The following is a 23,473-nucleotide window of genomic DNA, read 5'->3' as shown; positions in this document are numbered from 1 at the left end:
AATGACTCCCTCAGTGAAGAACTTTCTCCTCACCTCCAGCCTAAACTTCCCCTGGTGCAGCTTGAGACTGTGACCTCTTGTTCTGGTGCTGGTTGCTAGAGAGAAGAGACCAACCCCTTCCTGGCTACAACCACCTTTCAGGTAGTTGTAGAGGGCAATGAGGTCACCCCTGAGCCTCCTCTTCTCCAGGCTAAACAACCCCAGCTCCCTCAGCCTCTCCTCACAGGGCTGTGCTCCAGACCACTCCCCAGCCTTGTTGCCCTTCTCTGGATACCTTCCAAGTCTCTCAATGTCCTTCTTAAACTGAGGGGCCCAGAACTGGACACAGGACTCAAGGTGTGGCTTAACCAATGCAGAGTACAGGGGCACAATGACTTCCCTGCTCCTGCTGGCCACACTATTTCTGATGCAGGCCAGGATGCCATTGGCCCTCTTGGCCACCTGGGCACACTGCTGGCTCATGCTCAGCTGCTGCCAACCAGTACCCCCAGGTCCCTCTCTGCCTGGCTGCTCTCAGCCACTCTGACCCCAGCCTGTAGCTCTGCCTGGGGTTGCCGTGGCCAAAGTGCAGCCCCTGGCACTTGGACTTGTTGAATGCCATCCTGTTGGTCTCTGCCCATCTTGCTCTGAAAGCATTGGCTCTGCTAGAGACCAATACTGGGGTCCAGCACATGCTTTCCCATGTTTCATGTTCAGCAGCAAAGGTTATTTCTTGAATTTACTAACATCCTAGCAGCAGCTGCATCCTGGATAAGGTTCACTGCTGCTTTTTTCCCTGAGCTATGGGAGGACAGATCCACTTTTGAAGTGACCTCTTCTGGAGCAGCTGAGGTGTATGCATTATGGCCTCAGAATAGAATACTATTAGAATAGAATTAGAATAGAATAGAATTAGAATAGAATAGAAATAGAAATAGAATAGAAATAGAATAGAATAGAATAGAATAGAATAGAATAGAATAGAATAGAATAGAATAGAATAGAATAGAATGGAATCAACCAGGTTGGAAAAGACCATAGAGATCACCAAGTCCAACCTCTCCCCCAGCACCATCTGATCAACTCAACCATGGCACCAAGGGCTTCAGCCAGGCTCTTCCTAAACACCTCCAGTGATGGTGACTCCACCACCTCCCTGAGCAGCACATTTCCATGGCCAATCTCTCTCTCTGGGAAGAACTTCTTCCTAACATCCAGCCTGAACCTCCCCTGGCACAGCTTGAGGCTGTGTCCTCTTGTTCTGTTGGTGGTTGCCTGGGAGCAGAGCCCAACCCCCACCTGGCTCCAACCTCCCTTCAGGTAAAAAATTGTTTTCCAATGGATTTCCAATGTCACATCCATGTCACATCCATGATGTGATTTTGCCCTTTCTGCCCTTCCAATGGGAATCCATTGGAAGGGCAGAAAGGGCAAAATGACATCATTTGAGGTGCCTTAACTCTGCATTTCCCCAGGGCATGTTTGGGTGCATAATTGGATCTCTTTTAGCCTTCAGACTCAAATTGCCTGGTTGTTGGTGAGCTCTATGGCTTTCAGGGAGAGTTGCAGCCTATTCATGACAGTCCTGCCTCTTGGCCACTGGTGTATATTTGCCTGTATTAGTTCCTCCCCAGTGAAGTTGTGTGCTTGGCTCTTCAGAGTACAGATGTTTTTTTTCCCCCTTCCTTTTCAAACCAAGTCAAGCAGCAGAAGTGGTTGAGGTGTGTTGATGGCAGCCACGTAGCAGAAAGGTATTGAGGAGAATCTGCCACTGTCAAAACAAATTGCCTGTCAAGTGTCTCTCTTTTGTAGACTTCTCTCAGCCTTTCATGTTTGCTCTCTTCAGAAGCATCCTTCAGTGTTGAGTGCTGTAGCAGTAATACTCCTCCCCTCCTCCCAGCTGATGGAAATGCCTGCCAGGCTGGAAGTGTGTGGGTTTTTTTGCTTGGCTGTGTTTGGTTTTCCCTGGGGTAAAAAAAATGTGAGGCAAGGGCTCCCTTGAAGCCCTTTTTTGTTTTGTTCAGTGGGTTTGGAATGGTTTTTGTCGTTCCTCTGGTGGTGGTGCAGTCAGCAAGCAAGCATTGTGGTGAAGCTGAGTTTGCAGCCACCTTGGTGACAGCAGGCTTGACATTTTTCAGTGGCATCACTAAGTGAAGGAGGTTAGAATAATAGAATAATAGAATAATAGAAGCAATAAGGTTGGAAAAGACCTCAGAGATCATCAAGTCCAACCTGTCACCAACACCTCATGATGAATAAATCATGGCACCAAGTGCCACTTCCAATCCCTTCTTGAACACCTCCAGGGACGATGACTCCACCACCTCCCTGGGCAGCACATCCCAATGATGAATGACTCGCTCAGTGAAGAACTTTCTCCTCACCTCCAGCCTAAACTTCCCCTGGCACAGCTTGAGACTGTGTCCTCTTGTTCTGGTTGCCTAGGAGAAGAGACCAACCCCCACCTGGCTACAACCTCCCTTCAGGAAGTTGCAGAGAGCAAGAAAGTCTCCCCTGAGCCTCCTCTTCTCCAGGCTAAACAATCCCAGCTCCCTCAGCCTCTCCTCATAGGGCTTGTGTTCCAAACCCCTCACCAACTTCTCTGGACACATTCAAGTGTCTCAATGTCCTTCTTAAACTGAGGAGCCCAGAGCTGGACACAGGACTCAAGGTGTGGCCTGAGCAGTGCTGAGCACAGGGGCACAATGACTTCCCTGCTCCTGCTGGCCACACTATTTCTGACGCAAGCAGATGAAACCCAGTCTGGGGACTTTACAGACCTCTGATCCCTGTTGTCAGATCTAACAATTCTACCTCTCATGATTTTTTTTGGTTGTTTTTTTTTTCCTTAATTTTCCTCTTAACCATCTCACTGTGCAAGTTCCACAGCACTGATGTCATAAATTGGCCAAATGCTTCTGTTACAACACCCCCCCAGCCCCCCCAGGTTAGTGACAAACAAGGCCATGAATGTCCCTTTCTAACAAACAGTAGTTCTGTGATAACATTTCTGCATCCTCTGTCCCTCTTTCACTGGACTCCAGTGTTTGTCCTGATGGTTGTGCTGAAAGGCTTCCTTTCTCTGAGCTTTTCCATTCATTCCCTCCATCCCCTAGGCCACCCTTCCTGTCCTGTCACCCCCTTTGTGTCATTTGGGATTGCTCCTAGGTTCCCTTTTTAGCCTGACCAGGAGAAATCTGCTGTCTTTTAGGTTGAATAATTGGTGGAGGTTTACATTTTGTCTCCCCTTTTCTAACATGGGCAGAATAAAACTTGATTCAGATAGTTTCATAGTTTCATAGTTTCATTCAGGGTTGGAAGGGACCACAAGGATCATCTAGTTCCAACCAGTATAGTTAAGGGATTGGTTTCAGGCAGCAAGTCCTTTTTACCACCCCCCCACCCCCCCTTTCCTTGTTATTTGGGGAGAAAAAAAGCAGTTGGCTCTTAAAATGAAAATAGGTGTTTGTTTCTCTGACATGAAAGTGAGTGAAGCTGTTACCAGAGCCTCCCTCTGTACCTGTTGTGGAGAAGGTTTTCAGGTTCTTTGCTTTCAAAACTTTCCAGCCTGCTTCTCCTAAGTTTCTGCTTTTTTTTTTTTGCTTGGGGCAGGCAGAGCTGAAAATGACTTTGTGCTTGTGCTGTGAGTCTGAAAATGACTTTGTGCTTGTGCTGTGAGTCTGGCTGGGCTTCTACCTATTGTTCAGGTCCTGGGGAGGGGGAGCAGCTGCAGCAGGAGCTCTGTGTGCAAGGCCCTAGACAGAATCCTGGCTGTGCATGCAGCAATAAGTGTTTGGCTAAGTCTCTTTTCTAAGTCTTGTGGCTATGGAGGCACCAGAAGCGATTGTGAAAGAGCTGTGGAGTCATTTGAGGCTGCACAGGATGTTCCTTTGAGGAATACCCTAGGAACAGTCTAGAAAAGAGACTGAAGCTTAGAATCTGCTTGAAACCAGATTGCAGGCTCTTCTGTCCTCTCTTAAGGTAAGCCCAGAGGAAGAAGCACTGTGCAGCTACAGCTCTAAGTGCAGCCTGTGTGGGAGCACTTTGCAGCAGCAGCAGCCAGAGAGGACTGAAGTGCTTCCTTTCAGCCTTCCCCAGAATTCACCTCCCATTAACTCAGCTTTTGACACCTCCCATTCACTTTTGACTCTTCTCAGCAGTTCTGTTTCCTTTACAGGAGTTCAACCCCGGGGTTTGAGATTTCCTTTTTCTTTCTCTTTTGTTTCTTTGGTATTTTGTGCACCTGCCTTGTTCATTTTCTCCTGTTGTGTTTTGTTTTGTGTTTATGGCCACCTTCCCATTTCAGAGACCAATGTCCTCTAACTGATGAGCAATTGGTTTCAGGGTAAGACCAAATGTGCTGAACAAATCACCTGTGTCTAGAATGGCTTTCTTCTCTCACCACCCTTTTAATTGTGCTCTGTTTCTGTTTTCACACTGAGTGATGAGATAATTCCATGCTAAATCACAGTGGCTGCAGGAAAGGTGTTGCTGAAGCTTTCTGCCAGGATAATTACAAAGGGTCTTGCCAATGTTACTGCAGGGTATCCAGAATGGGGGTGCTGCTGTCCCAGATCTGGGAACAAAGGAGCTGAGGAAGGTTGTGATCCTCCCAAGTCTGGCCTTGGTACTGTGGTTATTCCAACAAGGAGCCCTAAACCAAATTGCATTTGGCTCAGCACCGAGTGAGGTGGTCAGTGAGGAAACTCTTCAGTCCCCCTGTGATAATGGAGAGCTCTTCAGAGACCTGGCTTGGAGCAGCTGTGCTGGTTACTTGTTCCTGGTGCCCCACTAAGCTGAACTGGATGGCTGCATCATGTTCCCTTTTGGAAGATGTGGAGGGAGTAGTGCTGATCACAGAATCACAGAAGGTTAGGGGCCAGAAGGGACCTTGAAAGATCATCCAGTCCAGAGCAGGAGCACCTAGAGCAGATCACACAGGAACACATCCAGGTGGGTTTGGAATACCTCCAGAGATGGAGACTCCGCAACCCCCTGGGCAGCCTTCTCCAGTGTCCCCTCACCCTCACAGTGAAAAAATCTCTCCCCAGGACCCCAGAAGTATTACACTAGTCCCTGCTTCACACCAAGATGCTCCCAGTCTAAAGTACTTCAGAGAAGAGTGGCATATAAAAGCCTCACTTTGAATTCCTGTGGCACATCAATGAGTTTGTGCTTGAGAGTCTTTCCCCCTCCTTTTGCTTTTGCTACAGCAGTTTGTGGTTTCAGCTGGTTTCCAGAGGAGATGCTGCTGACAGTTAATCTGCACTGGTGTGGTTTGTACCATACTGCTGCTGCTGCTCCATTGAGCTGGTGATAAGACTGGTGGGATACTTGGGGCAAATCAGAGCTTTTGGGTTTTGTATTTAGTTTCTGCCTGCTGAGTTCCTGAGCAGAGGAGATGTTTGCTTCCCTCTGGAAATCACAGTGCCCAGACTAATCCTGTAAAAGGAGAAGGGGCTGTTGCTGCCCAGCTGTGGAACCTAATCTGCCTCTCACAAACTCTTTGGCTCTCATTAGCCTACAATTTTTAGCTCATCATCATAGGACCTAGAGATTGAAAATCAGTGCTAAAGTACATCAAGTGAAACTGTTACTTTCTAAGGTACAGCAGTGAGTACAAATGGTGAGAGCAGTGTGTCTGCTGTCCTCTAACGCCCCTAGCATACCTGAGGCCCAGGAAATGGCATAGTGGGCAAACCACCACCCCCCAGCCCAGCAAACCCAATACATTTCTAGGCCATCAGAGGAGGAGAATGGAGCTGGAGTCCAGGTCACTCTGGGGAGAGCTTGTGGTGATCCTAGGTGTCTGTACCCATCGGGCAGCACCCCTGTAGCCCACCTGTCATGGATTGAATTGACAGCTTTGTCTGTCCTGAGTGTGTCACTTGGATGCAGCTGCAGTACTCTCCCAGAAAGAGAAGTCTCTGCTAGTGAGAAGAACCTGAGGCCTCTACAAACCCAACCTTTTAAACTCTTCTTCCCCACAGAGCCATGTACAGGGCAGGGCAGACAGGAGGTGTCATGGGGGGCAGCTGGATGCCTTCAGCACCACACTTGTCTGTAAAAGCTCTGCTGGGGTAATTCCTTGGAAAAACCAGATCTTAATGGTGGTGCAAGTCATCATAATGGTCAGTTTTCCAGTTCCCAAGGTATTCTGTGCCAGGGCTGGAGAAGAGTAACTCATTTCTTCCCAGCAAGCAGGCGTTTTCTGTTCCCCCCTACCCCCCGCCAGACACATGCTCCTTTAGAGCCATCACTGTTACAGCCTTGCTGGCTCTATTAGCAGCCTGTTAACTGACACAGCAGAACAGGGCCAAAAGGGTGGGAAAGCTCACTGCTGCCATGGTGACTTCTCATCCAGCTTCAAGTGTGATCACCAGGGACTCTCAGTCCAGGTCCTGTCTGAGGACACTTGGCCCTTTCCTCACAAACTCCACCTCTTGTGCCTCCCAGCGCAGCGTGGTGACAGAGGAGTGTGGGCTTGGTGGCCTCAGGAGCCTCTCTCGAGTCTCCCCATCTCTCTGCTTGCCTTTAGCTGTGTTTGGGGAAGAGCTGCCAGGGATTCAGAAGCTTGTACACAGCTGCTCTTCCATAAGCCAAAGCCCAGCAGCATGCTGTGTTCAGGATGACCTGCTTGGGCAAACGCCAGCTCTGACAGCTCCTGGAGCCCCTGTGCTGCCCTTTATCTTCACACTATGGAGGGCTAATGAAAGAAGTGCCTCTGGGTCATATGGAGATGGCTACCCAAAAAAGATCTGGCTGTGAGCATTTGTCTTAGTTTCTGTAGCACTCCCTAAGTCACAGTATCATAGTATCAGTCAGGGTTGGAAGGGGCCACAAGGATCATCTAGTTCCAACCCCAGGGACCAGGGACACCCCACACTAGATCAGGCTGCCCAGAGCCTCATCCAGCCTGGCCTTAAACACCTCCAGGGGCAGGGCCCCAACCACCTCCCTGGACAACCCATTCCAGGGCTTCACCACTCTCATGGGGAAGAACTTCCTCCTCAGGTCCATGCTGAATCTCCCCACCTCCAGCTTCATTCCATTCCCCCTAGTCCTATCACTCCCTGATACCTTGAGCAGTCCCTCCCCAGCCTTCTTGTAGCCCCCCTCAGATAGTGGAGGGACACAATTAGGTCACCTCAGAGCCTTCTCTTCTGAGGCAGGAGCATAGTGCAGAAATTCCCTCTCTGGGCATGGAGGGCTCGCTTGTGGCCAAGAGATAAGGAGAGGGCAGCACACACCCAGGCCTGCCCTGCTCCCTGAGTGATACTGGGTTATCTGGGACACCTGCCTGGTGGAGGGGGGCTGGGCTGAAGGGGCACACATCCCCAAGTGTAAATAAGGAGAATGAAATAAACATTTTCATTGTTAAAGAACTCCCCAGCCTCATCAGAAACTGGTCAGAAGTTCTTTTGGTTAAATGGGAGCTCCTGAGAAATCAGGTGAGGGAAGAACTTCCTACCACCAAACCTTGCACTGCTCCACTTTTAGGACAGCAAGTTCCCTCCTGCAGCTAACTGAGGTAGAATAGAATAGAATAGAATAGAATAGAATAGAATAGAATAGAATAGAATAGAATAGAATAGAATAGAATAGAATAGACCAGGTTGGAAGAGACCTTCGAGATCATCGTGTCCAATCCATCATCCAGCACCATCTAATCAAGTAAACCATGGCACCAAGGACCTCATCAAGCCTCCTCCTAAACACCTCCAGGGATGGTGGCTCCACCACCTCCCTGGGCAGCACATTCCAATGGGCAATCACTCTCTCTATGAAGAATTTCCTCCTAACATCCAGTCAAAACCTCCCCTGGTGCAGCCTGAGACTATGTCCTCTTGTTCTGCTGCTGGGTGCCTGGGAGAAGAGACCAACCCCTTCCTGGCTCCAACCTCCCTTCAGGTAGATGTAGACAGCAAGAAGGTCTCCCCTGAGCCTCCTCTTCTCCAGGCTAAGCAACCCCAGCTCCCTCAGCCTCTCCTCACAGGGCTGTGCTCCAGACCCCTCCCCAGCTTTGTTGGACACCTTCCAGCATCTCAACATCTTTCCTGAACTGAGGCTCCTTTCCCCTTTGGATTTGAGCTTCACTCATTCAGGGGACACTGAGGAGGACAAGTGCTTGCAGTGACCTGAGCAGTGTTGGAGGGCTGGGGGAAAGAGCAGTTGCAGAATTCCTTCCTAGCCATCTTGGATCCTTACCCAGCTGTAGTTGGCATTTAGAGGGCAGGCTCCTTGTAGGCCCTGGAGCTGCCTTCTTCCCACCGCTGATCCGGAGCAGTCAGCGTTGGGAAGGGCCTGCTCTGTCATGGATTTGCCTTGGGTTTGCTTTGTCAAGTCAGAAAGCCCTGGTGAGGCCCTCTACAACTACCTGAAGGGAGGTTGTAGACAGGCAGAGGTTGGTCTCTTCTCCCAGGCACCCAGTACCAGAACAAGAGGACACAGTCTCAGGCTGCGCCAGGGGAGGTTCAGGTTGGATATTAGGAAGAAGTTCTACACAGAGAGAGTGATTGCCCATTGGAATGGGCTGCCCAAGGAGGTGGTGGAGTCACCATCATTGGAGGTGTTCAGGAGACTTGATGGGGTGCTTGGTGCCATGGGTTAGCTGTTTGGGTGGGTTGGATTGGTTGATGGGTTGGACACGACGATCTTGAAGGTCTCTTCCAACCTGGTTTGGTTTATTCTAAATCAAGGTTTATTCTAAATAAAGGCCAGGAAGCTCTCCAGAGGTGCTGCTGCTCTGGTGACCACAAGCTCAGATCTGTTAAGTGAGCAAATTTGAGTCTACACTGGTGAGAGCTGGGAGAGGAAGGACGAGCGTTGCCTGTTGGTTTCTTCTGATTGAATCAGCTCTTTTCTTGCCTTCCTCCTCTGCCATACTGGGTGGCTTAAAAGATCTCTGTTGTGCTCGAGTGACAGGCTGTGTCCATGTGTGGTTGCTTGGTGAGTTCATTAACCTGCAGCTCAATCCAGGCAATGGCTAACCCAAGCTGGTTTTACCTTGGAGCAAGCTGCATCTGATCTTTCCAATGTATTTTGCTGAGCATGTGATTAAATGAAGCATGACCCTCCAGTCTTTGTCCTGAATGCTTCCTGGTTGGTAATTGTGATGATCTGAGGAGATGTAATTAAGGGGTTCTTAATCTCCCATAATTGGTGGTGCTCCAGGGGCAGCAATTTCCACACAATTCCTGATGTTTAAGAACCTGTGTGAGTTAAATCTGGTCCTCTTTGGAGGAAGGTTCTGGGGGTTGGGGGTGGGGGGTGGGGTTTGCTTTAGGAAAACTCTGACCAGCTCCTCTCTCTGCTCCTCAAGGTTTTCAGATGTCATCCTGGCAACCATTTTGGCGACCAAGTCAGATATGTGTGGCAAGAAGTTTGAGCTGAAGATCGACAACGTTCGCTTTGTTGGCCATCCCACCTTGCTCCAGCATGCCCTTGGGCAGGTATGCTGCAGGGGCCTGCCTGGGGACCTGCCTCCTTTACAGTCTCACAGTATCACCAAGGTTGGAAGAGACCCCCAGGATCATTGAGTCCAACCTGTCACCACAGACCTCATGACTAGACCATGGCACCAAGTGCCACGTCCAATCCCCTCTGGAACACCTCCAGGGATGGGGACTCCACCACCTCCCTGGGCAGCACATCCCAATGGCTAACAACTCTCTCTGGGAAGAACTTTCTCCTCCCCTCCAGCCTAAACCTCCCCTGGCACAGCTTGAGACTGTGTCCTCTTGTTCTGCTGCTGGCTGCCTGGGAGAAGAGACCAACCCCCACCTGGCTCCAGCCTCCCTTCAAGGAGTTGTAGAGGGCAATGAAGTCACCCCTGAGTCTCCTCCAGCCTAAACAACCCCAGCTCCCTCAGCCTTAAAGCTGATTAGTGGAAGCCCTCCAGGTTTGGAGTTCACTGCTGAGCAGTTCATTGCTGCAGCTTAGGACCTGTCAGGAGGGGTGGATGCAGCCCAGCTTCTGCCAGCTTCTCTCTGGTTGTCCTTCTCTGGACACCTTCAAGTCTCTCAATGTCCTTCTTAAACTGAGGAGCCCAGAGCTGGACACAGGACTCAAGGTGTGACCTAGCCAGTGCTGAGCACAGGGCACAAGGACTTCCCTGCTCCTGCTGGCCACACTCTTCCTGATGCAGGCCAAGATGCCCTTGGCCTTCTTGGCCCCCTGGGCACACTGCTGGCTCATGTTTAGGCAGTTGTCAATCAGCACCCCCAGGTCCCTCTCTGCCTGGCTGCTCTCAGCCACTCTGCCCCCAGCCTGTAGCTCTTCATGGGGTTGCCTTGGGCTTGCCTGGGAAACTTAGGACCCACAGGGTGCCTTTTGAGCCTCTTCAGCCTGGTGAAGAGCAGACTCTGGCTGGACTTTAGAGCTGCCTGAAGGGAACCTACAGGAAGGCTGCAGAGGGATTTTTCCTGAGGGCATCTAGAGGCAGGACAAGGGGGAATGGTTTGAAGCTGAGGGAGGGCAGGGCTAGTCTGGAGCTGAGGAAGAAGTTCTTCAGTATGAGGGTGGTGGGACTCTGGAATAGGTTGCCCAGGGAGGTTGTGGATGCCTCCTTCCTGGAGGTGTTCAAGGCCAAGTTGGATGAGGCCTTGTGCAGCTGAGTCTAGTGGAGAGACATCCCTTCAGGGGGGTGGGGTAGATGACCTCTGAGGTCCCTTCCAACCTGAGCCATTCTGGCATTTTGTTTCTTGATGCTCAAAGCTGCCTTTTCCTTACTTCCAGATAAACACAGGGAGTGGCAAACTGAGGGAGCTGTGTCAGTGATTCACAGAAAGCCCCTTCTGCTTGCAGTACCTAAAGCAGGCCTACAAGAAAGCTGGAGATGGACCTCTTTACAGGGGCTTGTGGAGTCAGGAGGAGGGGCAGTGGCTCTGAGCTGAGAGAGGGGAGATTGAGACTGGAGATGACAAGGAAATCCTTTGCAGTGAGGGTGGGGAGGCACTGGCACAGGCTGCCCAGGGAGGCTGTGCCTGCCTCCTCCCTAGAGGTGTTCAAGGCAAGGCTGGATGAGGCCCTGGGCAGCTTGGGCTGGTGGGAGGTGTCTCTGCCCATGGCAGGGGGTTGGAACTGGATGATCTTTTAGGTTCCCTTCCCACCCAACCCATTCCATGAATCTAGGCTTCTGCTGCAGAAAAGCAGTGTGGGGAAAGAGAAGCACTGCTAAGCAGTCCAGCTCAAAAGGCCATTTCTCACTAAATTAGTTACTGCAAGTTGGCTTTTTAGCACCTCTAATTAGTGTGGCAGTTGAAAAAATAGCACCCAAGCCCCTCACAGCTGCTAGGAGCTGCGTCAGCCTCCCTTGGCTTTTAACTCTTCCTGCTGCTGGAGGTGATTCACAAGGCTCACTTGGAACAGGTTGGCTGTTGAAAGGCCTAAGGTTTTCCTGTGGACGAGGTCAGGCTGCTGCTGGCATCAGGACCTTGTTCCATGGCCTGGGTTTTAGCTGCTGGGAGTGAAAGGAGGTCCTGTTGAACTCTAGGAGAGACCTGACACGTTTCTGCATGTGCAATGTTCCCTGCCCCAGTCCTTCTTCCTGATAGACTGTCAGAATGAGCTAGGCTTTGGGAGGTTCTGCAGTCAGGGCTGATCTCTCTCACTGAACAGCTTGCCTCTCCTTTTCGGCACATTCACTAAGTCCTTCATGTGTTTCAGGGGGGGAAAAAAAGGTTGCTTGCCAATTCTGTCCTTCCTAGCTATAATTAGAGGTGCAAACAGACTGTTGGCAACTCCTCCCTGATATTTAGAGGACCAGACTGCTTCAGTCCAAGCGAGGAGCTGGCCTTAAGCATCAGAAGATGCTTGTGTTCCACTTTCAGAGCTCTGCCATGAGTCTGCAACAAATGTGATGGCAGCTCACCAAGACTCAGCCCTCAAATGCTGGAGCTGTTTTGGAAGGCAGAATTCAAGCATCATCAAGGGTTGCAAGCCCATCAGCAGCTCCAGACCAGGCAAGTGATGAACCAGGCCCAGGGTCTGTACAGGGACCCCAGCCAGGAGCAAAAGGAGATGGCACTAAGGGCAGGGCTGGAGGACACAGTTACCATCTGCTTAGCCAGGGTCCATCCAGGACACCAAGCTACCTACAACAATCCAAGAGACAGGGCTGGAGACAGGCACAGTTCCAGGCCTTAGGCTGAACTTAAATGGAGCTCCAGGGCCAAGTTTCAATGGGACTCCTGGATCATGAGCTAGGGTGTGTTTGGGATGTCTTTCTGTGAAGAACTTCTTCCTCACCTCCAGCCTAAACCTCCCCTGGCACAGCTTGAGACTGTGTCCTCTTGTTCTGGTGCTGGGTGCCTGGGAGAAGAGACCAACCCTCTCCTGGCTGCAGCCTCCCTTCAGGGAGTTGGAGAGAGCAAGAAGGTCTCCCCTGAGCCTCCTCTTTTCCAGGCTAAGCAACCCCAGCTCCCTCAGCCTCTCCTCACAGGGCTGTGTTCAAGGCCTCTCCCCAGCTTTGTTGCCCTTCTCTGGACACCTTCAAGTCTCTCAATGTCCTTCTTGACCTGAGGGGCCCAGAGCTGGACACAGGACTCAAGGTGTGGCCTAACCAGTGCTGAGCACAGGGGCAGAATGACCTCCCTGCTCCTTCTTGGCCACCTGGGCACACTGCTGGCTTCTGTTCAGCTGCTTTCAACCAGCACCCCCAGGTCCCTCTCTGCCTGGCTGCTCTCAGCCACTCTGCCCCCAGCCTGTAGCTCTGCATGGGGTTGTTGTGGCCAAAGTGCAGCACCTGGCACTTGGATTTGTTCAATGCCATCCTGTTGGCCTCTGCCCATCTGCCCAGCCTGGCAAGGTCCCTCTGCAGAGCCTCTCTACCCTCTACCAGATCAACTCCTGTCCCCAGCTTGGTGCCATCTGCAAATTTACTGATGGCTGACTCAATCCCCTCCTCCAGATCATCAATAAAGATATTGAACAGGCTGGGGGCCAGCACTGATCCCTGGGGCACACCACTGGTGCCTGGCTGCCAGCTGGCTGTGGCACCATTCACCACAACTCTCTGGGCTCAGCCTCCAGCTAGTTCCTAACCCAGCTCAGAGAGCTGCTGTCCCAGCCAGGGGCTGACAGCTTGGCCAGGAGTTTGCTGTGGGGAATGGTCCCCCTTTTCCCCTTGTCCTATCTCCAGACACCCTCAGGAGAAGTCCCTCTGCTCTCTTCCTCTAGGATCCCTTTGGGTACTGGCAGGCAGCTCTACAGTCCCCTCAGAGTCTTCTGTTCCCCAGGCTGGACACCCCCAGCTCCCTCAGGCTGTTCTCACAGCAGAGGTGCTTCAACCCTTGGATCATCTTTGTGGCCCTCCTCTGGACTCACTCCAGCAGCTGTGTCCATGTTAATGGTGGTAGTTTCTTGTGTTTTAAGGAGGGACCAGGGTCATGCCCACACTCAAAAACGCTTTTGAACCTTCAGTGATGTTCTCAAGACATCCTGGAACCTGGGACTAGAGAAGAAATGAACACAGGCTGTCCTCCCCTCCCATCCCTGCCTTTCTGATAGGACTGCACTTGCACTTCAGAATAAATTGGCCACCTGCATCACTTCTTGTAGGTCACTAATTTTTAAGGCTGACTAGTGGAAGCCCTCCAGGTTTGGAGTTCACTGCTGAGCAGTTCATTGCTGCAGCTTAGGACCTGTCAGGAGGGGTGGATGCAGCCCAGCTTCTGCCAGCTTCTCTCTGGTTGTCCTGTCTCAAACACCACCTTAAGAACAAAGACTCCTGGAATCGTTTTGGTTGGAAGAGGTCCTTGAGATCATCAAGTCCAACCATTACCCCAGCACTGCCAGCTCACCACCAAACCATGTCCCATGGCTTTGAAACCCCTCCAGTGGTGGAGACTCCACCACTGCCCTGGTCAGCTTGGTCCAGGGCTTGGCAACCCTTTTGGGGGCAGAAATTGTTCCTGATGCACAACCAGATGTTGGCTAGAGCCCAAATGCTGGGTTAGCTGCATGTGTGGCCTGGCAGGGTGTAGCTGTTCTCACTTGGCACTGGGTGAGTGTTCAGCAGGGAGCTTCAGGGCTGGCAGGAGTGTCCTCTGGATTTTGTGCTCCATCTTGTGGTGACACTCACTCGAGTCAGTGCTGCTAGTTCTTGGATGTGCAAATTCAGCTTGCTCCTCTTGGCTTCCACACTGTTCCTTCCCACCAGAAGCTCTGTTCCTTCATGGGGGATGAAGCTTTCTGCTGCAGAAGGCATCCAGGAGGCTGGAGAATGTTTGGGATTTTGCAGGAAGTCAGAATCAAAGCTTTTGTTTTAGTGCTGGAGTTCTAGAGCCCATCCTTCTGGTGATAAAAGCAGCAGTTGGTGCAATTCAGATGGGGATTTGAGGAAAGAGCAGCCATGACCTGGGATGGGAATCCATGGAGTTCTCTTTGGTTAGGATCTGTTACAGTTGTGCTCAGGGATTCAAACCCAGGGTCCCTAACGGTGCTGGAATGCAGGAGTCGAGGCACCTGATGAGACTGCTGGCTGAACTGGGGCTGATTGCCATGGCCATGACCAAGAGCCACAGAATGTTAGGGGTTGGAAGGCACCTCAAAAGATCATCCAGTCCAACCTCCCTGCCAGAGCAGGAGCACCTGGAGCAGGGATGTGTCCAGGCAGGTTTTGAGTATCTCCAGAGAGGGAGACTCCACAACCCCCCTGGACAGCCTGCTCCAGGCCTCTGTCACCCTCAGAGCAGCAAGTTTTTTCCTCCTGTTTCCATGGAACTTCCTCTGCCTCAACTTCCACCTCTGCCCCTTGGGCTGGCATTGAGCATCACCCAGCAGAGCCTGGCTCCAGCCTCTGGGCACATCTTTATAAACATGAGTAAGGCCACCCCTGCCCAGGTGGCCAAGAAGGTCGATGACATCCTGGCCTGGATCAGGAGTAGTGTGGCCAGCAGGAGCAGGGAAGTCACTCTAGCCTGGAGGAGCTCAGGGGAGACCTTGCTCTCTACAACTACCTGAAGGGAGGTTGTAGCCAGGAGGAGATTGGTCTCTTCTCCCAGGCAACCAGCACCAGAACAAGAGGACACAGTCTCAAGCTGTGCCAGGGGAAGTTTAGGCTGGAGGTGAGGAGAAAGTTCTTCACTGAGAGAGTTGTTAGCCATTGGAATGTGCTGCCCAGGGAGGTGGTGGAGTCCCCATCCCTGGAGGTGTTCAAGAGGGGATTGGATGTGGCACTTGGTGCCATGGTGTAGTAGTCATGAGGTCTGTGGTGACAGGTTGGACTTGATGATCTTTGAGGTCTTTTCCAGCCTTATTGATTCTATGATTCTCCCCCTGTGCTCAGCACTGCTCAGGCCACACCTGGAGTCCTGTGTCCAGCTCTGGGCTCCTCAGGTTAGGAAAGATGTTGAGATGCTGGAAGGTGTCCAGAGAAGAGCAACAAAGCTGGGGAGGGGTCTGGAGCACAGCCCTGTGAGGAGAGGCTGAGGGAGCTGGGGTTGCTTAGCCTGGAGAAGAGGAGGCTCAGGGGAGACCTTCTTGCTCTCTGCAACTCCCTGAAGGGAGGTTGGAGCCAGGTGGGGGTTGGGCTCTTCTCCCCAGCTTCTGAGCAGTGTTAGAGAGTAGCCATGATGCTTCAGTGCTGAAAAACTGAACTCCTAGGCTTTTGCTTTTCCTTCCTTTTTGGCTTCCCACCCAGACCTACCTGGCACTGTCTAATGGGGTTTTGTAAACTCTATTTTTCAGGTATCCAAAACTGATCCCTCCCCAAAGAGAGAGATGCCTACTATGATTCTCTTCAACGTGGTGTTTGCACTGAGGGTAAGGACTGACTGACTGACTGCCAGCTGACACTGGGGCAGCTCTGCAGATGTATGAGAGCAGGCTCATGCTCCAGTGAGCTCCTCTCAGACATTCAGGGCCCAATTTCACTGGGGCATTTTTACATTGTTGGGGTTTGTGGTTCCCAGTTGGAGGTGACACTGGCAAGTGGGGAGGCTCTGCAGCTTGGTGGGAAACAAGGTGACACTGGCAAGTGGGGAGGCTCTGCAGCTTGGTGGGAAACAAGGTGACACTGGCAAGTGGGGAGGCTCTGCAGCTTGGTGGGAAACAAGATGACACTGGCAAGTGGGGAGGCTCTGCAGCTTGGTGGGAAACAAGATGACACTGGCAAGTGGGGAGGCTCTGCAGCTTGGTGGGAAACAAGGGCAGTTGTTCTCTGCAGGAGGTTTTCTAGAGTGTTTGGGTTGAAATAGCCCAAGTGTGAGGGCAGGCAGGAAAGCACTTTGCAAAACAGATCTGACCCCAGCTGCAAATGCTCTCTCTGCCTTGCCTGCTGTTGCTGGTGAGCTGGGAGTTGCTGGTGTGCTGGGAGTTGCTGGGAGTTCTCTACACCCTGCATCTGAGGCTGAGCTGTGCAGAAGGCAGCCTGGCTTTGTCTGCCCTGTGTGTCAGGTGCTGCTCTCAGTCTGTGGCTGCTCTACTCCTGCCCAAGACAGGACCAGATCCCTACTAGCACAGTGCTGAGCCCTGGAGACTCCCTGAAGCTTGGTCACTGATGGTCACTTCTCCAGCAGGCAGAGGCTCATTCTTGTCAGCCTTATGGGTCAGGTCCTCACCATAGCCTTGGGCAACCCAGGCAGGCTCAGGGCAGAGTCACTCAGAAACCTGCTCTGGCTCAGGACAGGGCTGTTTTGAGCCCTTCCTCATGCTGGGTGACACACACACACACACACATGTGCCTTTGCCCAGTGCCTCTAGGACTTTTAAATGGACACTGCAAGCTACTTCCTCTTAGCAATGAGATCATTGTGGCAGGAGAGTGGCAGCTGTAGCATTCTAAATGAGGAGCACAAGTGAAGAATGAGTAGATCCTGATGCTCAGCCAGAACCTGGACCAAATGTGAAGGTTTTGCTTGGATTGTTTTCCCCAGCCTGATTGTTGAGTGGGTGTTGGTATCTGGCTTGAATAATTAGGTCCATGAGCCCCTGGTTCAAGCATTATTTGATTTGTAAGCTTGAGCTTCCTCTTCCCAGCCCACAGGTTGCATCTGTGGAGCCCTCACATTAATTTTGTGCCATGTACACACATGAAAAACAACATTTTGGAAGGAACAGAGGGAGTTGGAAGAGCTGTCCTCATGGAAGTGGTTGAGTTTTCCTTGACTGGTTATAGTGTCATGGTTTAAAAGCCTCCAGCTCCCTCCTTGTGAAATCCCCTTTGGGTTTTTTCCCCCCACTTCCTGATGGCTTTCCAGTGGTGACTAACATGGATGTGGCCACAGTCTTTGGTGGCTTCTCCTCAGCTGAAGAGCAAGGTTTGGCTCAAGACAGTGAGCAGATCTAGGGAGGCTCTTCTCCCCCTCTGCTTTGCCCTGGTGAGACCACCCCTGCAATACTGTCTCCAGGTTTGGGCTCCCCAGTTCAAGAGAGACAGGGATCTGAGGAGGCTCAGGGGTGAGCTCATTCCTGTTGATAAAGCTGTGCAGGGTGAGTGCCCAGAGGCTGGAGCCAGGCTCTGCTGGGTGCTGCCCAATGCCAGCACAAGGGGCAATGGGGGGAAGTTGAGGCATAGGAAGTTCCATGGAAACAGGAGGGAACATTTTTTCCACTTTGAGTATGACAGAGGCCTGGAGCAGGCTGCCCAGGGGGGTTGTGGAGTCTCCCTCTCTGGAGGTATTCCAGAGCTGCCTGGGTGTGTTCCTGTGTGATCTGCTCTAGGTGCTCCTGCTCTGGCAGGGAGGTTGATCTTTTGAGCTGCCTTCCAACCCCTAACATTCTGTGAATCCAGGAGAGTTTGCTTCCTGTGCTTTTTGGCACTGTGGTGACACTGATGCAACTGTATGGAGGAAATCACACTTGCCCCCCAGCCACTCTTAGTGCACAGAGAGCTCTCAGCTTTCTCAAAAGTGCTGGGTAAGAAGCAAGTGGATTTCCTCCCCTCCCCCCCCATGGTGTAGAGCACTGCAGGGGGTGGGTGGAGGCATTTTGAGATAAAGCTGAGAGTCCATCTGCAGCAGGCAGACACAGCAGGCACAGTCCCAAGTGCTATAATCAGCAGCGATCCTGCTGTGGAGAAGCTGCAGGGGAACCGACGTGTCGTGACTCAGCAAGAGCAGCGCAGTGCCGAAGTGCTGAGTCATGGCTGCCCCCTTTGCTTGCCAAGTTATCACTAGCTAGAACTCTGAATTCCTTTAAATATCTTCACAAACATGCAGCAGCTGCTTACTCAGCCTGGAGCCACTGTGGTCTCCCCTCCCTCCCTTGTCAGCTGGACTGACACGATAGATTTTTCCAGCACTTTCAGTTCTGGGGGCCACACAAATGCAGTGGCAGTGCTGAGCCATCTTTGTGCATCTTGGGCCTGCATTAGGAACAGTGTGGCCAGCAGGAGCAGGGAAGTCATTGTGCCCCTGGACTCTGCATTGGTTAGGCCACACCTTGAGTCCTGTGTCCAGTTCTGGGCTCTTCAGTTTAAGAAGGACATTGAGAGACTTGAAGGTGTCCAGAGGAGGGCAACAAGGCTGGGGAGGGGTCTGGGGCACAGCCCTGTGAGGAGAGGCTGAGGGAGCTGGGGTTGCTTAGCCTGGAGAAGAGGAGGCTCAGGGGTGATCTCATTGCCCTCTACAACTACCTGAAGGGAGGTTGTAGCCAGGAAGGGGTTGGTCTCTTCTCCCAGGCAAGCAGCAGCAGAACAAGAGGACACAGTCTCAAGCTGTGCCAGGGGAGGTTTAGACTCGAGGTGAGGAGAAAGTTCTTCACTGAGCGAGTCATTCATCATTGGGATGTGCTGCCCAGGGAGGTGGTGGAGTCCCCATCCCTGGAGGTGTTCAAGAGGGGATTGGATGTGGCACTTGGTGCCATGGTCTAGTCTTGAGGTCTGTGTTGATAGGTTGGACTCAATGATCCTCGAGGTCATTTCCAACCTTAGTTATACTGTGAGACTGTGAGACTGTGATTTGGGGAGCATCTAGCCACATTCACTCTGCTTTGGGATCCAGCTGTTGATCATGTGCTGGTAATTCCTAGCTGGCTTCTGCCCTGTCAGTGTGTGAGCCAAAGGTGAGTGCAGCAGCGTGGAGTGGCTGGGCTGTGTTAAAGGCACTGCAGCCTTTGTACTCCCAGTGACCTGAGCCTGCACCTTGAATCACAGCATCACAGAGTCATAGAATTGTTAGGGTTGGAAGGGAGCTCAAGGCTCAGCCAGTTCCAACCCCCTGCCATGGCCAGGGACACCTCACACCACAGCAGGTTGCTCACAGCCACCTCCAGCCTGGCTGCAAACACCTCCAGGCAGGAGGCTTCCACCACCTCCCTGGGCAACCTGTGCCAGGCTCTCACCACCCTCAAGGGGAACAACTTCTTCCTCACATCTAATCTCAATCTCCCCACTTCTAGTTTTGCTCAATCCCCCCACACACTCCTATTACTCCCTGACACCCTCAAAAGTCCCTCCCCAGCTTTCCTGGAGCTCCCTGCAGATCCTGGAAGGCCACAATTAGGTCTCCTGGGAGGCTTCTCTTCTCCAGACTGCACAACCCCAACACTCTCAGTCATAGAATGGTCTGGGTTGGAAGGGACCTCCAAAGGTCATCTAATCCAACCCCACTGCAGTGAGCAGAGACTTCCTCCCTAATGATCAGGTTGTCCTGAGCCCTGTCCAGCCTCACCTTGAATATTTCCAAGGATGGGTCCTCAACTGCCTCCCTGGGCAATCTGTTGCAGTGTTCCAGCACCCTCATGGTGCAGAACTTGTTCCTAACAGCCAATGTAAATCTGCTCTGCTCTCACTTCAAACCACTGTCCCATGCCCTATCATTGCAGGCCTCTGGAAGCAGCCCCTCTGCAGACTTCTTGCAGCCCCTTTCAGGTACTGGAAGGCCACTCTTATGTCCCCCTGGAGCCTTCTGTTCTCCAGGCTGAACAACCCCAGCTTGACACTCCTTTCTCACTGGCTGAAACTGAGTTCTTTGGTCTCCCTGATAGCAGAAGGCCTATCAGTGAGGGTTTTTCCCCAAATCCTTTGTTACCTAGGAATGATACTTGGCTTGAGGGATGCTCCAGCACTAGATTACCTTTGGAGTAGAATCTGTGAAGGTCAGGATCTATCCTGGGGTGCTTTGCTTGCAGCTAGCCCATAACCCAAGGCTGGGGAGTTGCCTGCATATGGCAGCTGCATTTCCCACAGCACACAGATTTAGGGGAAGTTGGTTATTGAGGTGCTCAACCCATGCTGGGCAGCCCTGAATTTCAGGAGGTAGCCTGAAATTGTGCCAGTTTCTTCACTGAAAGAGTGAGGTGGTGGAGACAGCATCCCTGAAGGTGTTCAAGAAGCGTGGCCATGGCACCTGGGGACTTGGCTTAATGGCCATGGTGGTGGTGGGTTGATGGTTGGACTGGGTGAGCTTAGGGGGCTGTGCCAAGCCAAACAATTCAGTGATTAACAACTGCAGAAAAGAAACCAAATAGTGGAATGGGACTCCAGGTTCTGTGTTCATGTGAGGCACATGGACAAGGTTAGACACCCCTGAGTCTTCTCTTTACTTTTGGACATCTCTGAGCTTCTCCTTTGTTGCTACAAGTGGGAATCCCTTTCTTTCTCCACTTGCCAGGGAGGCTGACTTTTGATACCTACTGAAGAGAAGGATTTAGCTTCCTGATCCCCCAGTGTAGTTGCATAGGCTGAACATGAGCCAGCAGTGTGCCCAGGGGGCCAAGAAGGCCAAGGGCATCCTGGCCTGCATCAGGAGCAGTGTGACCAGCAGGAGCAGGGAAGTCCTTGTGCCCTGTGCTCAGCACTGCTCAGGCCACACCTTGAGTCCTGTGTCCAGCTCTGGGCTCCGCAGTTTAGGAAAGATGTTGAGCTGCTGGAAGGTGTCCAGAGAAGGGCAAGAAAGCTGGGGAGGGGTCTGGGGCACAGCCCTGTGAGGAGAGGCTGAGGGAGCTGGGGTTGCTTAGCCTGGAGAAGAGGAGGCTCAGGGGAGACCTTCTTGCTCTCTCCAACTCCCTGAAGGGAGGTTGGAGCCAGGTGGGGGTTGGTCTCTTCTCCCAGGCACCCAGCACCAGAACAAGAGGACACAGTCTCAGGCTGTGCCAGGGGAGGTTTAGGATGTATGTTAGGAAGAAGTTCTTCATAGAAAGAGAGATTGGCCATTGGGATGTGCTGCCCAGGGAGGTGGTGGAGTCCCCATCCCTGCAGGTGTTTAAGAAGAGCCTGGCTGAGGCCCTTGGTGCCATGGTTGAGTTGATCAGATGGTGCTGGGGGATAGGTTGGACTTGGTGATCTCTGAGGTCTTTTCCAGCCTGGTTAATTCTGTATTCTGATATCTACTGAAGAGAATTCTTTTGCTCACTGATCCTCCCATGTGGTTGCATAGATGTGACTGTGGCCAAACACTGACCTGTTCTCCCCTCTGCTGCCTGCAGGCCAATGCAGACCCCTCGGTGATCAACTGCTTGCACAACCTGTCCCGCAGGATCGCCATCGTCCTGCAGCACGAGGAGCGCCGCTGCCAGTACCTCACCAGGGAGGCCAAGCTGATCTTGGCTATTCAGGATGAGGTGTCTGCCATGTCAGAGAGTGAGTGCTGAGCTTTCTGCAGGAGGAGCTTTGTCCAGGAGCTCTTCTTGTGCCCTTTTCCTGTCTTTGTGGCTCGCATTAGCGTGAAGGAGTTTCAGCGCTCCTTAGTATTCCGACAGCTTTTGCCTCCTCCCAGATCCCTGCCCCTGGGCAGAGATGTCAGCTTTGGAAGGGCAGCAGCTTGTTTATTTTCCTTATTGGCTCAGGTGGGTGTGATGACTGAAGCATCACATTTGGGTCTGCCTGCCAGGCTGAGGCAGAAGCACTCCCATGTAGGCTGCTCCCCCTGCTTTAACGCTGCGTGCTGAGTCACCAGGCTTCTGCTGTGGAAACTTCCCTGCTGCCTGTTGCTCCCAGGGCTAGCAAATGCTCACAAAGGCTTCTACACACTGCACTGCAGAGACAGTATCACAGTCTCACAGTATAACTAAGGTTGGAAGAGACCTGGAGGATCATCGAGTCCAACCTATAAACACAGACCCCATGACTAGACCATGGCACCAAGTGCCACATCCAATCCCCTCTGGAACACCTCCAGGGATGGGGACTCCACCACCTGCCTGGGCAGCACATCCCAATGACGAACAGCTCGGTGAAGAACTTTCTCCTCACCTCGAGTCTAAACCTCCCCTGGCACAGCTTGAGACTGTGTCCTCTTGTTCTGGTGCTGGGAGAAGAGCCCAACCCCTTCCCGGCTACAACCTTCCTTCAGGTAGTTGTAGAGGGCAATGAGGTCACCCCTGAGCCTCCTCTTCTCCAGGCTAAGCAACCCCAGCTCCCTCAGCCTCTCCTCACAGGGCTGTGCTCAAGGCCTCTCCCCAGCCTTGTTGCCCTTCTCTGGACACCTTCAAGTGTTTCAATGTCCTTCTTAAACTGAGGAGCCCAGAGCTGGACACAGGACTCAAGGTGTGACCTAGCCAGTGCTGAGCACAGGGCACAATGACTTCCCTGCTCCTGCTGGCCACACTATTCCTAATGCAGGCCAAAGATGCCCTTGGCCTTCTTGGCCCCCTGGGCACACTGCTGGCTCATATTCAGGAGGCTGTCAATCAGACATTTCCAAGAGTAATAAGGGCTGCTTCAGGTGAATGGTACCTGATGGTGATGCAACCCCAATAGAATGAAGCTGGAGGTGGGAAGATTCAGGCTGGAGGTGAGGAGGAAGTTCTTCCCCATGAGAGTGGTGAAGCCCTGGAATGGGTTGTCCAGGGAGGTGGTTGAGGCCCTGTCCCTGGAGGTGTTTAAGGCCAGGCTGGATGAGGCTGTGGCCAGGCTGATGTAGTGTGGGGTGTCCCTGCCCATGGCAGGGGGGTTGGAACTAGATGATCCTTGTGGTCCCTTCCAGCCCTGACTGATACTATGATACTATGATCCTATGATCTTGCTGCAAGCATTGAAGATTAAAACTTAGCATGGGGTAAAACCCCAAAGGAGTTCAAATACTCACCTGTCAAACTGCCAGTTCCATGTGCTCAACTGAGCTGACTTTTGGGAGTGGTTGGCCATGATTCACTGTTGCTATTTTAAGAGGCAACTTGAGTTGATGTAAAAGCTTTTGAAAGATGCTTGTAGATTAAAAAGGTGCAGATTCTGTCCCTAAGGTAGTGTTTGAGACTCTCTTTGCTTTGCAATCAGTTGTTTTCTTTCTTGTCTTGCCATTTTCCGTAGCCACAGAAGGGCCCCAGTCACCTTTTCACCACATTCTGCCCAAGTGCAAGCTGGCCAGAGATCTCAAGGAGACCTATGACAGGTAAGTGAGATTTTCTTCCTAGCTCATGGTCTGCTGCTTCTCACTGAAACCTCTTGGCCATGTCCCTCAGGAAGTGGAGATACTCAAGGTGAGGCTAGTTGAGGCCCTGGGCAGCCTGGTCTAGTTGAGGGTGTCCCTGCTGACTGTGGGGAGGTCAGACTAAATGACCTTTGGAGGTTCCTTCATAGACTCATCATAGAATCAATAAGGTTGGAAAAGGC

The 23,473-nt window shown here is 52.1% G+C and overlaps 1 protein-coding gene across 7 annotated transcripts in view; it reads left to right on the top strand.

The window, feature by feature from the left end:
- The window catches only part of NPRL3 (NPR3 like, GATOR1 complex subunit), an 86,907-nt gene that overhangs the window by 4,964 nt on the left and 58,470 nt on the right, over positions 1 to 23,473 (top strand). For 3 of the 7 annotated variants that reach the window (XM_068147229.1, XM_068147227.1, XM_068147233.1), the window contains exons 3-7: positions 4,286 to 4,324; positions 9,302 to 9,431; positions 15,670 to 15,744; positions 21,349 to 21,502; positions 23,171 to 23,252. In XM_068147229.1, coding sequence (XP_068003330.1) covers positions 4,286 to 4,324; positions 9,302 to 9,431; positions 15,670 to 15,744; positions 21,349 to 21,502; positions 23,171 to 23,252 — 480 coding nt within the window. Of the gene's footprint in view, positions 1 to 4,285; positions 4,325 to 4,910; positions 4,933 to 6,218; positions 7,431 to 9,301; positions 9,432 to 15,669; positions 15,745 to 21,348; positions 21,503 to 23,170; positions 23,253 to 23,473 lie in introns of those variants that run through there. The other 4 variants (XM_068147228.1, XM_068147230.1, XM_068147232.1 and 1 more) reach the window with 3 other exon arrangements.

The sequence above is a fragment of the Melanerpes formicivorus genome, unplaced genomic scaffold (genome assembly GCF_026170545.1).
Source record: "Melanerpes formicivorus ecotype bairdi unplaced genomic scaffold, bMelFor1.0.p_v2 SCAF_14, whole genome shotgun sequence".
NCBI lineage: Eukaryota > Metazoa > Chordata > Aves > Piciformes > Picidae > Melanerpes > Melanerpes formicivorus.
The sequence above is the reverse complement of the archived record's forward strand: the minus strand, read 5'-3'. Positions and strand labels throughout refer to the sequence as shown.